The sequence below is a fragment of the Homalodisca vitripennis genome, chromosome 4 (assembly GCF_021130785.1).
Source record: "Homalodisca vitripennis isolate AUS2020 chromosome 4, UT_GWSS_2.1, whole genome shotgun sequence".
NCBI lineage: Eukaryota > Metazoa > Arthropoda > Insecta > Hemiptera > Cicadellidae > Homalodisca > Homalodisca vitripennis.
The window spans coordinates 31,592,261-31,609,625 of record NC_060210.1 but is presented as its reverse complement, the minus strand read 5'-3'; the positions used below and the strand labels follow the sequence as shown (position 1 = coordinate 31,609,625).

At 33.4% G+C, this 17,365-nt stretch overlaps 1 protein-coding gene across 1 annotated transcript in view; it reads right to left on the bottom strand.

Annotated features, from left to right (window-relative positions):
- The window catches only part of LOC124359109 (26S proteasome non-ATPase regulatory subunit 2), a 49,838-nt gene that overhangs the window by 14,394 nt on the left and 18,079 nt on the right, over window positions 1–17,365 (bottom strand). The window contains exons 5-10 of the mRNA XM_046811563.1: window positions 16,582–16,740; window positions 16,041–16,185; window positions 12,236–12,455; window positions 8,492–8,598; window positions 5,405–5,531; window positions 936–1,193 (exon numbers count right to left, since the gene is read on the bottom strand). Coding sequence (XP_046667519.1) covers window positions 936–1,193; window positions 5,405–5,531; window positions 8,492–8,598; window positions 12,236–12,455; window positions 16,041–16,185; window positions 16,582–16,740 — 1,016 coding nt within the window. The remainder of the gene's footprint in view (window positions 1–935; window positions 1,194–5,404; window positions 5,532–8,491; window positions 8,599–12,235; window positions 12,456–16,040; window positions 16,186–16,581; window positions 16,741–17,365) is intronic.

Genomic DNA, 17,365 nt, shown 5'->3' with positions numbered 1-17,365 from the left:
ATTGATGGAGTATAAGCCATTGCTTGTTTCAGGAATTTCTGTTATAATAGGTTCAGGAGAGGTTTTAGCTGAGCTGTGAGGATGTTTTAGATGTTGGATATATTGCTCAATACTGTTTGTGAAAAATCCTCAGAGGCTCTCCTTCTTAAAGCTTATTTGCTGTAAGAAGTAATTATTGAGTACACAAATTTTATTTGTTTTCTGGTAGCCCAAATTTGGTGTGAATTGATTTGGTGGTGTCAAAGAATTGACTATAAAAAGGATGAATTCCCTAAATTGTGATAGTTGGAAAAAGGTTGTAACCATGTCAAGAAATTAAGTCCTACATGAAAGAACAGGGGATGATTGACATAGCAATTGACTGACTGATAATACAATTACAAGAAGATTGATTAGTTCTCTATTAGACGCTAACAATGTGAACGAGGATGCTAACATGAGTAGAATTGTTAAGTTTGATGCTTAAGAGGTATTATAAATTAAGTTATTAACAAAAAAAAATAACAGATTTATCAACTTCTTGACTTCATAACTGCCGGGCTTTCAGCCGTGCTGTACCAACTCTCTCCCAGGTATATTTCTATATCCACAACAAAACAATACGCAATAAAGTGAAAATAGCAAAAGAAATTTGTAAAATTCACATCAAACAAAGTTCTGTGTTGATTGTGCAATATGAGCACTCACCATAGCCTACGCTTTAGTAACAGTTTCGCAGTTAGTCAATTGAGAGCAGTAGCAATCATCAGTGCTATTGTTAAGCTCTTTTAGTTCAAGCAAACTATGCTATGGTTTCTAGTTTACTGACAATACGGAAATAGGCAGACATTGGAAATGTGTTTGAACAGGCATGGCATTCATAAGTAATTTAAAACACATGAATCTAACAAAAATCCAATGTTCACATGACAATATGTTGGAGTAGCAAGACCTACCTAAGTAGCAGAGACCGATGGCAAGAGGCAAGAAACGGGAGTACTGTCCCTCCTGCAGCTCTGAGACGGGAAGATCAAGCAGTGTCTGAAGTAAAGTAGAGAGCACCTCAGGGTCACTGGCGCCAACAGTGATGAGACCACAAGCCAGGGCTGCCAACGCCACCACCTCTGGAGATGACTTTTTGTCTGACAATACCGGCAGTAGCAGTGATACCACGTCCTGTCGTCGTCGGGTGCCAGCATACGCCAGCCCCAACCCTGATAGTATATACCAAATATATTAGATTATGCCCTATATTCTGGCTAGTGTTCATTGTATCTGACTGTCAACTGCTGAACTGGGTCCATCAATCAATTATAATTTAAGTATAAATTTTCAGGCACGGATAAATAATCATCACTAAATGTAAACATAGGTTACATAATATCATATCTCAATTGGTTGATAAATTTAATGTGATTCAAATATTAAATACCATATTAAATTATTTATTTAAATAAAGTAAAGTAAGTGATTTACATTAGTAGTATTAGACACAAAAACAGCTTGAAACTTGGAGAATGGTTCATCCACAGCAAAACTGTGAAACAAAATGTTAGTTAAGCATGAGGAGATGCCAACTTAGTATAGTTTTGGGCACAGCTTTTATAATTGAATCAACGGTTGATCTTGAACAATCGTCCTCTGATTGGTGATCCATTATTAATAATTATAGTGCCATATTAACCTTTTCGCCGCGAATTAATATACCAACACTGTTTCCAAGATTTAACATTTTTTGACAAAAAAAAAATTTTTTTTCTAACAATTATTAAACATTATTATTTTGGTTCCTTGAGATGTTATACACATTAGTTTAGTAAGAAAAATGCAAAATTAAAATTTTTTATGATGAATAATAAATGTTTTTTAGTTAATTTATCAAAAAATTTGTAAAAAAAAAAATTAAATTTTATACGTTGATGTGTAGTCTGAATGAACTTTATATCATAGTTTAATTGTACATATACTCATATATGATATTGTGTAACAAGTAATTTGTACATAATAATATAAATTTACCAGTAAAGCTGAAAATGTGGTGATTCGCACGAGGCGCAGAAGTAGCAGGGAGTCCATGTTTCACAACACTCACTTTTATACATTTAGAGTTATTTACACAAAGTTAAAACTTCTCATTCTTCAATTTACTTTTTTAATCATTTCAAGTAATAAGTCACAATAAAATACAAGTTAGTAGGCCTAAACATAAAAAATAAAAATGCAAAACTTTTGTCCAATATGCAAACATTCTCTTATAGCCTTACAAGATTCTCTTGGTTTTTAGCAATTGCAAGTTTTCTTATAAATCTTTATAGAGTGATAAACTTCAAAACAAGGAACTACGCACAGGGGTGGCTCATCCTGGCAAGTTTTACAAAAATATGATGTTTGCTTTCTTTTACACGTGCCTTTCCCTTTTTTGGTGCAGCTTGATGGTAGGATACTACAGACAGCACAGTTAGGTTTGTGGTTTTTATCTCCATATTGGCTGATAAAATGGATTTTCCCTGATAGTCTGTCATCAAGAGGGTTTGCTCAATTTTCGACCCCCGTCGGATTGCAGTTCTAGGTTGCCATGCGCTTAGTAACCCGTCAATAACCTGTTCTCGAAACTTTTTGTGGGTTAGAAATCTTACACCATTTTTGCATATTATAAGCTAATGCAGAGCCATTTATCAATCCAATTTCAATGACAAAATGTTCATAGGGGTGATACCATTTCATTGATTTATGGCCGTAAGGATACGTAGAACAAAACTTGTCAAATAAGTCTACTCCACCCATATTTTTGTTGTACAGTACTTGAATATTGGGCTTTGTGACTTCTCGTCTGCCTGTCTTTGATCTGACTTCAATTAATTTTTACTCCAGTGTCACCTACAGTAGAGAGCATGTTTACTTTTCCTGTATCTTGCCAGGAACATGCTATCATATCCTTAGATTCTCTAATCCATGTTGTTGGGAAGTCACCTTTCTTTTTTCTTCAAATTTTTTCATTTGTACAGGCAAATTTTTTCGGTTTGCTCTCACTGTACCACATGCTCCCCAACCCACTCAACCTCAGGTCGTTGAATAAATCAACACTAGAGTAGAAATTGTCCATGTATATGATTCTGTTAGTAGATTCAAAACCTAGTAACAAATCTTTTACAACTCTACTACCCAGGCCCTCATCTTTACTATCGGTTTTCTTTCCCAGTATACACCTTGAATCTCAACAGAAATCCATTTGAAGAGTCACAGAGCGACCATACCTTAATTCCCCACTTTGTTGATGGCTTGCTTGGGAGATATTGTTTGAAGGATAGCCTACCTTTAAATTTAATCATACTTTCATCTATAGAAAGTGCTTCTCCAGGCTCATAGTTGTCTAGATATGTTTTAGAAACAAAATCTATCAAGGGCCTTAGTTTGAACAGAGGATCATACCCAGGATTACCCTTTGACACTTGATTGCTATTATCATTGAAAATGCAAAAAAGACTTGATTAGTTGATATTGGTCCTCTAGAAAATATTTTGGAAAATGCCGGAGTTTTTGTCAGCCAAAAGCCGTCTTGAAAATATGATTCTTCGTTTGGCTTTATGAAATGAGTCCCATTGAAATTTGCGTTGCTACAAAAGCTTTCATGTCCCTTTCATCAATTTCTTTTTAGTTGATGTAGTCTAGAACGTTTGGGAATGTCAGTTTGTGACATCACAACATTGTAAAGAATAAATATTTGTCTGTTCAGCTACATATTTATAGATTGCTTCAGGAAAGAATTTATGAAATGATTCAGTTGGAGTTAGGTTTTCAAATTTGACCTTAGGTGTATCACAAAGTGTAAATTTAGGTATTTTGTCTAATACTATGTTAGAACCTATTTTGAATTTCATCCCACAAGGCATTGTTTTGTTGCGATTTAGGCCTAGATGCTCTAGGGCTATTTCCATCTAATGGATCATCTATATCACTTTCAGAAGAAATAGTCTACATTGTTTATCACCTATTTCAAAATCTGAGTCCTCATTACCATGATTCAAAATATTCATTAATCTCATCATCGGTTATTTGTTCCATTATTAAACAGGATAACCTCAACAGGCAAGAAATTTGTAAAAAACTATTGTCCCTGGACTAGCCTACATACCTAACAATCACAGCCTTTTTGTTGTAAGATATTCACTAACAGTAACACAACACTTTTTAATGTTTAATGTTAAAACACTTACTTGCATTAAAATATTAAGCAATAAAAACTAAACAATATGAATACAATAACTCATAACAAATAACCAAACATAACCAATGTTGAATGTTAGTAAACACGGCAAAAGCAGCAGACGCGATCCTGAACAACTGCCGTCATCGTCATGTGACTAGTCGAGTTTCAAATATTTGGCGCGCGGCTGTAGCACTTTACAGAAGGCAGTGAATATGGCGTTTACTCACTTGGGACTATAGTCGACTTACACAGCCAACGGAGAAGTTTTTTCCGCTGCCGTGGACTGAAGTCGATTTACGCGGCGAACGGAAAAAATGGTGAGTCGATTATTCTCGATTTACGCGGCGAAAAGGTTAATAGGAATATCAGTGAAAAGATTAAAACCCTCATTAATGCTACTCCTAGGTTGTGTTAGGGACTTTGGGATAAAAGAGAATTATTTTTTGCTACTACCAAGGAGGTGAGAAATTGAGATCCAGTCAAAACTCAGAAAATCATTGGTCACTATCTCATCCTCACCAGAAAAGTGTAAGATACATAAGTAATTACTGTAAAATAGAATCTATATTTTAGTAGCAAGAATCACAAATTGAATTTATGTTTCCATCATTATAACATACACATTTTATATTTTTCAAACGAATAATTTAGTTTTTAAACAGCATTGAAATAAAGATTTGTATAGCTTCTATTAAATTTATAAGTTAAGGTTTATTCAACACCACATATTTTCCAAAATTAATTTTATTTTTGTGAGGTCTTTCAGAACCAAAGATTCCATTGTCGGGCAACTTCACAAATGAATGGTTTTTGCCAAAATTTGACATGTTTAAAAGTTAAATTATGTAAAAATAACCAGAACTTTATTATTTGTATAATATATCATTTTGTGTAGTATTGTTCCACCCACTTTACCTATAAGGCTAACCTAAAAACAGTAAAATGTTCATAATGTAACATAGACCTATAATTAAACAAAATAAAGATGTAATAGAGTTCAAGATTTGAACTAAATTATATAAAAAACAAATTCAAATAAAAATAACAACACAACAAAGAACTCTACACTGTGAAAGATATTAGGTTAGAAAGAATATGACTTGAATCAAATATGACTTGTGTTGAAGTAATTTGTAGAATGTAATCTAAATCTGTTCCAAAATCATACTATTTCATTATCTGTATGTCATCTATGTTTATCACCACACAACAACTAACCGAGGACTGCTCCTGTACGCAGGGTAACACTATCGTGAAGAACGTAGTCTGACAACAGGGCAAGGGCTGGATCACACTCATTGCGTACTCCACAGTTGACTATCCCCAGTGCCAACAATGCTCCAGACTGTAATCAACAGTGTTTGTATTATAATATATACAAAAACACACCCTTTTTTAGTTTCGAAGGGCATATATGGAGGTCATAAATTCTTGTTAACTATAAGTATAATACTGCTGCCATGGTAGCATAGACCATGGTTGGTTTGACGCCATGTCTCTTAGATGATAAACAGTACATTTGTGAAAAATACCCCCTTTGCTTTCCTCGTTTACAAAGAAGCTATGTGCAAAGTACATAATTCTATGCCCCAAATTCTGTTACAATACAGTTAAAATCATTAATTCGTGGTTTCTTTAACTTGTATATAATTATAATATAATTACATTTTTCCAACTATTTCATGATTGTTATTATATATATATATATATATATATATATATATATATATATATATATATATATATATATATTAGTGATGGACAAAAAATCCAGAAATTTATGATTCCAAACCATTAAAAATTCAATTGAATTCTAATAGCTTTATTTAGCTTAAATATGGTTTAAATACATCACAAATCCAATTTCTGCCATTCTTTAACTTTTGAAGGTCGCCCAATAATATAAAAATACCAAGAATACTAGTCTATTTTAATGGGATTATCATGTATTCAGGAACTATATTCTAACAACAAAGTCATATGCCCTACCTTATACTTTAATTTGATACATTATAATATGGGCTTCCCGAATATATATCCTTAATCGGCAAAAAATATGGGCATACATTATAAAAAGTATAACAAATATAAATATATGGGTATAACGTTATATATTATATAGAGAAAATATTTAAACAATTGCAAAAATTGTAATGTAAACCAAAATTAGAGATCATCTGTTTGCTGTCAATTAACTGACGTCCATAAATATACACAGCAAGCTCGTGCCGATGCATAAATACAGAACTGCAAGCAAATATTATTTGGAAAACTATGATAGTTTTTTTATATATATATATATTTATTATCTAGTGATAACCGAATGAAAAAAATGGTTCCAGTAAAAAAATTGTGGTCCTGATACTCAATTTATAATTCCAGTGTTATTTGCTACTAATAAATAAGAATACAGCCTGATTAGTTATTGATAAGTAAAAATTGTATAGATTCTAATACCAAAATTTATTCTCCATTCAGAATTTGATTCAGATTCCTCTAAAAATAGTAACTACAGAATTTAAACAGGATACAAGGAGAAGGCTTCATCAAACTAGAAGAATATCCCCTTTCTTCATCATAGAGACGTAACAAAAAACATACTCTTTGAAGAACAAGCATAATATCCTTCTAATCTGGTAAAATAAGCTTGCTCTTCCAATCCTTTCTAAATTATCACGTCAAAACCGGGTTTTTTTTACCTTTTTAATAATAAATAGTAACTAGGAATATAATATGCTAAATATTTTATTTTGTTACTGTTAAAACAAATCTAGCCATCACGAGTAACAAGCCAAAAATTTAAAACCAATCAATTAGTGAATGTCTGCTTGTTTACCAATGAGAAACGGAAGTTCGCACTTAGACACATGGCGATAGACAAAAACTGCAAGCTAAATTGTTGGGTTTTCATACAAAACATACGACAGAAACATGTTTTTAGTAATTTGCTTACTGCTGATCAGCTGTCATCTACGAACAGACTTATTTGAAGATTTGATAGATTCAAGATTCAGCTTCGACCACTAAGTTTGATATTGTGAAAGCATGACTTTCTGAGCACTTCTATTGAATTTTATTTATTATTTTGCAATAAAATACTTTGAAAATATTAGTATCGGAATGATGTGAAAAGAGCAAGGAATAAACTGATGAGTTCCCATGTAGGCCCAAACTTGGCTACAGGAACTGCACTGATCAATGAAAATTAAACATGGCTCCAAACAGTTTCTCTGACATAACAAAAGAAGACAATTGCATAAAAAAAACTATTTTGAAGTAAATTTACATAATAAGAGATTGAAGTACACAAAATTTTGATTTTATTATTTTGTGTGAATAATTTTTTTTAATTACAACACTGCAGCACATTTTGATTGCAGCAACATTGCTAATTTTGGCATTTCCTATTTCGATAATATTTTATATAGTACAAAGTTATTTTAGCCAAATAGCTGGAAGCTTTAACCTGTAAACTGTGTGTTGTTTATGACGAGTTTGTAGTCTCAGCATCTGACGTAGTCAACGAGTAGCATTGCATGTTGAGTTATATTGCTGTTGTTTGCCACTATTTATGATTTCGAGTAAAAACAAACAGAAATAGTTTACTGTATAATAGTGTTAAAGTACTTATTGTATGAATGTAGTAATGTGATTGGGTTGTGTCCAAATTAAAAACATCATGAACAACAAACTTCAATACTATGAACATTGGATAAGCCCTTCCTCAACAAACATTGTGAGTATCCTTTTTTACTTCTAATAATAGTTTAAATTATAAAATAATACTAAAAATAAGTATTTCATGCATATAAGTATTATTTTTTTCATTTATTAGTCATATTAAAATAAACAAATATATAGGACAAAATTTGCGTCAAACTTGAAATTTAAAAAAGCAAAAAAATTTTCTTTGTTATTCATGTGCTTATTTTTGTAATTTCCAAACGAACATGTAAAGATAAGTATATTGTTATTGATTTAATTAAAAAAAAAATAAATAAATAATGTAAATCAATTATATACATTTTTTTACAACAGTTTTTTCTCAATAGTCTACAAATACTAGGCTGGCACTTTATGCTTATGACTTCCAGGAATGGTCACAGTACTCAAAAGGGTAACTTATTTCGAGGATTTTTTGGAAAATTAATCCCTGCATTCCCCAGATAACGCTTTAACGAATACAATGGTGTAAAGTTTTTGTATATTTTTATGTATCAGATCAAAAATAGGGTCAGCAATACAGCAATGGACAATGATAACATGGAACCACAGACTAGGTCATTGAGGACTGTTGTGTCCTACCTTGATGTTCTCTTCAGATGTGTAGAGATATTTATCGATGGGAGTAAGTCCACCGTCTACATCCCACAAGTGAATGAGGCCTAGGGAAGCGGCAGCACTGAGCATTCCTGTCACACACATTGATAACATACATGTATACATCAGGATTACAACAATTATAAATGAGATTATGTCAAAAGGAATTGTCAGTCAATTGCTACCTTTATATTTCAGTTAAACCAGTAATAAGAGATTTCTGATATTACATATACAGTAGAGTCCCGATAGTTCGAGTCTCGATAGTCCGAGGTTCCGTTAAATCCGAGCCAACACATGTAAAAAAAAATCAAATGTGATATTGACATATTTGTACAACACACACCCGAGCGCATGTCTGTAAAAACTGAGTGCTAGGCTACTTGGAGAAGCCGGCAGCCTGGCTCATCAGTGCCACTTAATTTGCAACGCCCCACCCCCACCCTATTATCAAGGCCACGGAACATCGCGCCCCGTATTGTCTAAAAAATACGTAAATCAGTCCGTTGCTCATCACGTTCGACTGCGGTACGGTTGTTCTAGATTACGATCGCAGTGCGCTTACCCGTCTGTTATTTGCAACGTACAGTACTTGTCTAAATATTAAGTTTTAGTAAAAAAGTATTTTCTGAAGTGTTTATGTGTTCATTGTACAGTGAACTATGAGTTCAAAAAGTAAAAGAAAATTTGTACCGATAAAAACAAAACTAGAAGCTCTTAAAAGACTTGATAAAGGTGAAAACGTTTAAACAAATTAGCTACCGAGTACGGAGTTGGTGAAGTGACAGTTGGTGACTGGCGAAGGAATCGCGATAAAATTGAAAAAGTTTGCATCAGAAAAGTGCTCGGAAAAGTGTACTAATGAGCGGAAGTCTATGAAGAAAGCAGAGTATGAAAAAAACTAGCGAGTGAGCCCCTATTTTTATGGTTTTGTCAACAAAGAAACAAAGGTTGTCCTATTTCCGGACCTATTTTACAGGAAAAGGCATTGTACTTTCGCAATGAAAATCAATGAAGGTGAGGAAGATTTTACGGCAAGTGTAGGATGGCTTGACCATTGGAAAAAAGGTTATGGTGTGAGGCAGTTAGAAATTTGTTGGGAGAAACTCTCGGCGGATTCTGAGGCAGTTGTTCAGTTCTGTGAAAAGTTAAAAAATATTATTAAAGTGAAAATTTAACACCTGATCAGATTTACAACTGTGATGAAACTGGTTTGAATTTTAAAACTTTGCCATCAAAATCTCTAGCTTCACGGGAGGAAAAGTTGCTCCGGGTCACAAAAAAAGCAAAGAGAGACTCTGACTGTGCTAGCCGCTTCAAACGCGTCGGGAAGCCATAAATTAAAAAACTAACTGTCATTGGCAAGTCTGCTAAGGCTCGTGCGTTTAATGTCTATTTCACCCGCTTCCAGCAACTTATACAAACCAAAAAAACGCATGGATGGACAAATAAATTTTTAAAAAACTTGTTTTTTAGTGAATTTGTTCCTGAAACCAAAAAGTTGTTGAAGAAAGCAAACCTACCCTCTAAAGCCATCTTAACACTTGATAACGCAGGATCACACCCAGATGAAGGGGAACTGCAATGCGATGGCATACGCACGATGTTTTTGCCACCAAACGTGACCAGCCTCATTCAGCCTATGGACCTAGGCGTACTTGAAACTTTGAAAAAAAAAAGTACAGACGCCGTTTGTTACAATCAATGTTTCAAACAATTGAAGGAGAGGCAACCATAAAAGATTTCCTGAAAGAGTCACAATCAAATTTATTGGATCGCTGAAGCTTGGAGCGAAATTAAAACCAGAAACAATCCAGAAATCATGGAAGAAAATCGGAGTGTGTAAAATTGAAAATGATGATGAAGATGACGATCTACCGTTAATAAATTTTAATAAACAGACTTCCTGGTTGCAATGGGACAAATCAAAACTGATATTGGAGAGTGGATGAGTAGGGACGAACAGTTTAGAGACAACAGACGACACCATAGTTGAGATGGTCACAGGGCATGACAGCTGACGGGGTGTGAAAAAGAAGAAGGTGTGCAGGAGACAGACCCGGCAATGACTCACAGCGACGGCTACGCGGGCACTGGATGCGGGCCCTGCGCTACGTAGAGCAGCAAGCAAAGGCGACAGCGGCAGACACGTTATTGCTTCGGCGGTGGAGAGACATTGCTGCCCGCAAACAAACGCTGCAGTGTGGTGAAACAAAAAACTCTAGACAGTTTTTTAAAGTAAAGATTGCATCTTTGGACCTCTGTAAGTAATTTCTTAATGCTGGTATTTGTAATAAAAAGCATATTTCTTTTGTTTGCCTTCAGTTTCTAATTATAACCAATTTTTCTCAAAGTGTTCCGAATAATTCGAGTTCTTCACAATTCGAGGTATATTCGGTCCCATTCACCTCGGATTACCGGGACTCTACTGTATTTCCATCATGATAACTATATTTGGAGCATAATGCTTTGAGTTCTATTGTTCACCTAGAAAATATATCATTTCTAAAACCTCTATTCTCCTTATTTCCTACTCCCGTACCCACCTAAACCTTAGGAAAAATGTCTTTGATAGTAGTTTCAGTATATCTTTCTGAGGATTTTCAGTAATTTCGCTCGTGTGGTAGCTTAATGTAGCAAAACTTGTTTTACAATACAAATGTGAATATTGTTTTTTTCAAAAAACATTTTTTATAATTCTTCAGAAAAATATTATTCTCCTCTTTGTAAGAAAATAATTTTATTGAATACTACAGTTTGTGAAGAATATATATTTAAGAATAAGTACAACATTTGAAACACCTATCTAAAAGAATTCAAGTTTTTAGAGTAAAATTGTTTATAATGACAGAAAACATGGACAATAAGTGTCAGGAAATTGTTATAAAAACACTCTCTTTATTCATATAGCAAAACATAATTATTTTCATACAACTGAACAAGTTTTTCATTTTTTCAGATTTTATTATCTAAATAACACTTAAAATAGGCCACCTTCATACATTGTGCTATTTTTCTTTACTTAGATTTTTTATTTTTATTGTGCTTTCTTGATGACTTTTTTTATGAGTAAATCACTCAAATGTCAAAAACATTCACAATGTAACAATACATGTACACAAAGCACTGACATAAGCCAATCATAACAGTCGTTTATTTGTTTTTGTTTATGTGAGTAGTCAGCTGTTACTTTCAACAGGTGTGCCAAGTGTATTTATAGTTGACTATAAATAGAAACACTTGGAACATTTAAATAGTTATAAACTACCTGAAAAGTATTCCTAACTAACCTAGAAAATAAAAATAAAAGTTAAATTTTGTTGGGTAAATGGCCTTAAGGTTTTCGACACCTGAAGAATAGTGTATATTCCAATCCTTTAAACACGCTCTGATGTCCTAATTTTGTCAAATATAATAATGGGAAATGTCAGAATACCTGTTATCTTTCAAATAATTTATGCAAATGATGAACTTACACAAAGATTTAATCATGCACGATGGGAAGACATATTACCGCTCAATCTCAGCCTTAATGACGAGTTACTTTGATATCTCATCTCCACTTGACATTTTAACATCAATGACACACAGACTATAGCACCAACTTAACACTCTACTAACAGTACACCACACAACTGGTCCCTTGCTACATCTGACCAGCTGACTAGGCCAGCTTGGCTGTTGGGGACCATGTAAATAAAACAATGGTGTGACCATAGTGCCACTGACCGTGCTGCTTGTTCTTGTACATCCATTTGTTGCCGTCCTCCACGGAGACTAGTTTGTCACGGGAGAAGCCAGCATTGACAAAAGCGTTGACAAAGGTGGATGCGAGGTTGTGACGGGCAGAATCTACAGGCACATCCAAATTATAGGTTGGCCGCAGCACCAGACCCTCCAGCCAGGTCTTGTAGACCTCCTCTGGTGTCTTGGGCTCCATAATGTCCAACTATAACCGACATAGAATTTACTTGTAGGTAGAGATGTAACATGTCCACTGCAAATATTCTTCAACTCTTGGATACAAAAACGTAAAACTAAATATTATGATGGATCTTTGTAAAACAATATTTTAACTGAGCTTGCTAAACAATAGTGCTTTAGAAAGTCTTAAAAAAATTACAAAATATCAGTTTCCTGGCCCATTAACCTTTCCTAATTGTACATAATGTTATGCTTAAATAGTAATCACGTCTTAAGATGTTCACAGATAATGTACCTTAGAGGAGTAATCTTTGTTTTTAGCAGTTTTTTATTTAGATATTAGCAATTGCTTATTCAAGCTTTTCTTTACTAATCAGGTCTATAATACGTAGGTCGTCCAATAAGTCCTTAGTTGTCAGGCTGCACTGAAGGCACTGGATACCTGTTCGATTGATTCAAAAGCGGTCTGGGAATGCAGGAATGCTCTAGCAGAGCTAGCAACAAATAACAGAGTAACACTCGGTTGGGTGCCGGGTCATGAAGGAATTCATGGGAATGAAAAAGCGGACATCCTCGCCAAAAAGGGAGCAGAATCCACATTGGTGGGGCCTGAGCCAGGTTGTGGGATAGCCTTCTCCAACATTAAAGCTCTGGTCAAAGATTGGGAGATAGAATACCTAGTTTTATCGGCCAACTTTTTTGTATTTCTCAACACAATTTCATTTATACAGCTCTATACATTCTTCCAATCTTTTTTCCAAATTGTTTAAGCCATCCAAAAAAATACGATTTTGGAGGTTCTTCAAAATGAGCATTTGTTTGCTTGATAACCTCCTTGTTTGAAGTAAAGTGTCGTCGTCTTCCAAGCCATATTTTCAAATTAGGAAGCAGGCCAAATCTGGTGATTACTGGTGAATCGACTGTACCTCGTGATATCCCTGTACCCTCAACTACTCGTATTTTGCTTTAATTCTTCGATCATTTGAAATCATTTCCCGGATTTTTTCAATAATTTAATTTCGGGAGCAGAAACTTCCACTGATCATCCCAATCAATGTTCATTATTTATAGATGAACGGCCACGTTTAAATACCCAATTGTAAACTGTTGCAAACACAGGAGCAAATGTGCCATGAACTTCAACTAACTCAGATTTGATTTTATTTTGGTGTTAAGCCTTTCAAATAAAAATGTTTTCGCACCATTCGAAACTCACTTTTCTTAATTATTATAAACAAACAAAAGTTGCTCACTTCAATTGTCAATAGAAACGAAATTTTGACAGCTGTCAAAATAATGCTGCGTACCCCATCTCTAAGATTTTCTAAGGACTTATTGAATGACCTACGTAATAATGGTGTTTTGATCATTACACACTTTTATGAAGGATTTGGACACAAAACATTAATAGCTGTTTATACTTCTACTAGTCTGTATTCATCTGCATACACTTTAAAACTGCATATTGACCACTATGCTATCTTATGCGAATTGTGATACTAATACAAAATAAGTTCATGTAATACTAACAATCATGTTCTATAATCAAGATTTTATTGTAATAATAGATTATAATATTCTAGGGCTTTTATTTATTTTTCTAAGATATACAACAGGTTCTTCGATCAACATTCCTTAAAAAACCTAAAACTGAAAACATTATTTCAAAGAGAAAATGTGTTAGTTACTTTGAAATCTTGACCTATGACCAATTTATTTTAATTGCAGTCTTAATGTAGCATTTTAAATAAAATCAAATTTAATATAGTAGTAAATACAATTTTCAACTAATCCTTGAACTAAAACGTTAGTCTGGTTTATTCTGTTGTGACTCTCAAAACATTAAGAATAATACTTTTTTATAATGATCAAGATTTTGTAGTTATACTCAAACATATTTTAATATTCAATTGCAAACAGCCCTGAACAATTTCTAGAATTTGAAATCTAAGAAACAATATAACAACCTGTCACCATGATGTCAGTTATATTTTAAACCCAGACTTCCCGATCTATTTAGATAAATGAAAACAATAGGTTATGAATAAAAAAAACCCTTTTTGTGTCTTTATCAGCAATAACCAAAGGAGCAAACAGCATTTACAATGTAAATTTGTACATGTGGCATGTGTATATGTCTCTTTATTATATATTTATATATAATGTATTTAATTTCAATAAACATTGAATCACAAAAAGTACTTGCTCCGCCGGGACTCGAACCCAGATCTCTCACTTGCCGGGTGTGAGATATATTAATTTCTATTAATCTATTAATAAAAATAAATATTAATTTCAATGTTTATTGAAATTAAATAAGGCTATTGCCATTTATACAAATTAATTTAATATATAATGTATTTAGTAATACTAAATAAGTTTAAAAATATTAAATTTTGTATGATATTTTATTCCATTTTTACTATTTACACCCTATTGAAACTTATCAAAATAGCACAAACTATATTTTTCTAAAGTTTTATTTAAAGATTCAATCTTTATTTTAGGTTAAATGCAAATGAAACTGTAATAATGGATTGGCTAATTTGAATAAAATTCTTCAGTAAGCTTTCTTTTGTAAATCTCCCGAGAAAATTTAAAATTATTGATTGCAACAGATGCCTTAGTGAATGCTACGTAATGGGGGTACTCAAACACTAAGTATAGAGTCCCAATTAAAGTGACTTGGTTTCCGGAAATCAGTCTTCAAGTTATTGATTATTTTTTAATGTTTACAACTTGAGTTTCAACTGTTCTGATTAGTTGACTATTCCTGCCCAGTCTCTATTAGCTGACTCGGACTATTTTCTCACATTTCATTATTATTATTTGGTATGTTGCATGTCAACATTAGTACCGACGACGCCACGGTGGCATCATAGTACTTTTTATGTAACATTTCATGAACAAAAATGATATTACTTAGCAATGAACAATACACACCTGTATGTATTATACCAAAAGTTTCAACGCAAACTAAAGTTTGGTCAGTGTGACACGTGTCCACATTTTATCTTCATGAAAGTGATTATATTCCGTAATTATAGACGTGTTTAAGTTCTGCAGAGAGTCTGCTATACACATCAAATGTGACTGTGAAGTGATTTCCCTGATCAGATGGAGTGATTTCTGTGTAGATGGCTGGTGACCATGTTGTATTACACGCTGGAAGAATATCTACATGAAACATGACCATCTTAGACATCAAGGCTGCTCAACTCTAACTTATATTCTGTAAATGTGTAACTTTAACATTGTGTATTTTGACGCCAATACATTTCTCTACAAAAATTGTAAATAAAGAGATTTTGACTTTGACACTTTATCGTAAGGTGTTGATTTCATGTATCATAGCTAGACAATTATTGCACAGTAGTTTAACACATTGACTGCAGCACATGCCTTAGTGGTTGCTAACAAGCGTACTCAAGATCACTCTATATTTAGTCACAGTGAAAGTGTTAAATTATGAGGAACTGAACGTCTCATCTTTATATAACTGTCTGGTAGTACGAGAACAGTGATGTAAAAAGTCAGTGGGTACGAAGTAAAAGTTTGTGGTTAATTTCAATCATAAAAGTACTGAAAGGAAAACTGAAGACAAAATTACCTCTCTGGCCAGCCCATGGAAATGATCATTGACATGCGAGTTGGACATGATGGTGGAAAGGTCTGATTTGTCCACAAGATCGTCACTGAGTTCTAGACAGAGCTGTTGTCTGCCTACTGTGTAAGCCAACTGCTTTCTTACCGATCTATCACAAACACATTTTATCATGAAATTAACTTGGAACATTCCAAAACAAAAAACTAAATATTTTACAGATTAATATCTACAAAAATATGGCAGAACCTTTGTCAGAGATGCAACTTTAAAAGTAAATACTAATTACACCAACATAGGACTTTGTGGGTACCATATTTTCTAAATAATTTATAGTGAACAAATTATTAAACAAAAACTATTTTTAAAAAGAGCTTATAAAAATATATCTTCTGTTCATGGAAATATCAAACCTATTGAATAGTTATAAGATTATAGCTAAAACAGCAAATTAATCTTATTCATGGTTGTTATAAACAATAAGATTTTTATAACTATTAAAAAGTAAATTTTTGACAGTTTACTGTTCATTAGAAATCCCACTCACGGATCAGTACATTCCTTGAAGATACGTTGCATGGCATCATTGTCATTTAGCTCCATAGCAATACAGAGAGCCCTTGGGTACTCCTTGAACCGGAGATAATGTTCAATGACCGACCGCAGAATCACCTCCCTCTCAGTGTCATCAACGTAACCGGCAGAACTAAAACAATTAATTGAAGTAGGACAATTTGCTTATTTTAATTAATTATAATACAAAATTATGATTATAAATAACACTGATATAAGTAAATATTAATATGTTCACTACCACAGCTGACAAACGGTTTAACTGTCTGCCAAGATACGCAGGATGAGCACCACTGTGGCAAAGACCAGAACGAAAGTCTCAGGACTGAGCCAGTGGCCATCAACCTATATGCATGATTATTTTTTTGTGGAAATAGAATAGAAATTTCTTTATTAACAATTTTATAATATACAAAAAGGCAAAGTTAGGGCCCCATGGCCCTTTCTTACACTATATCAACCATATCAATTAAATACATATATACAAAGCAACCTATATGCATGGTTACTCTTTGGTGGGAAGGGTGATCAAAGTTTTAAAGATGATCTCATGACAGCTTTAAGATTTAAATCGAGCTCAAGAGGAAGGATTAAATGATTACTATCTGATTTTACACTTCTAATTCTAAACACTGCCTGTTTCATAGTCAAAGCATTGAACTATTTCATATATTGCCTGTATAACATTATTTGTTTATAACGAGTTGTGGGTAGTAGACTTTCATACTTTTTAAATACCATAGCTGTTTCGGATGAAA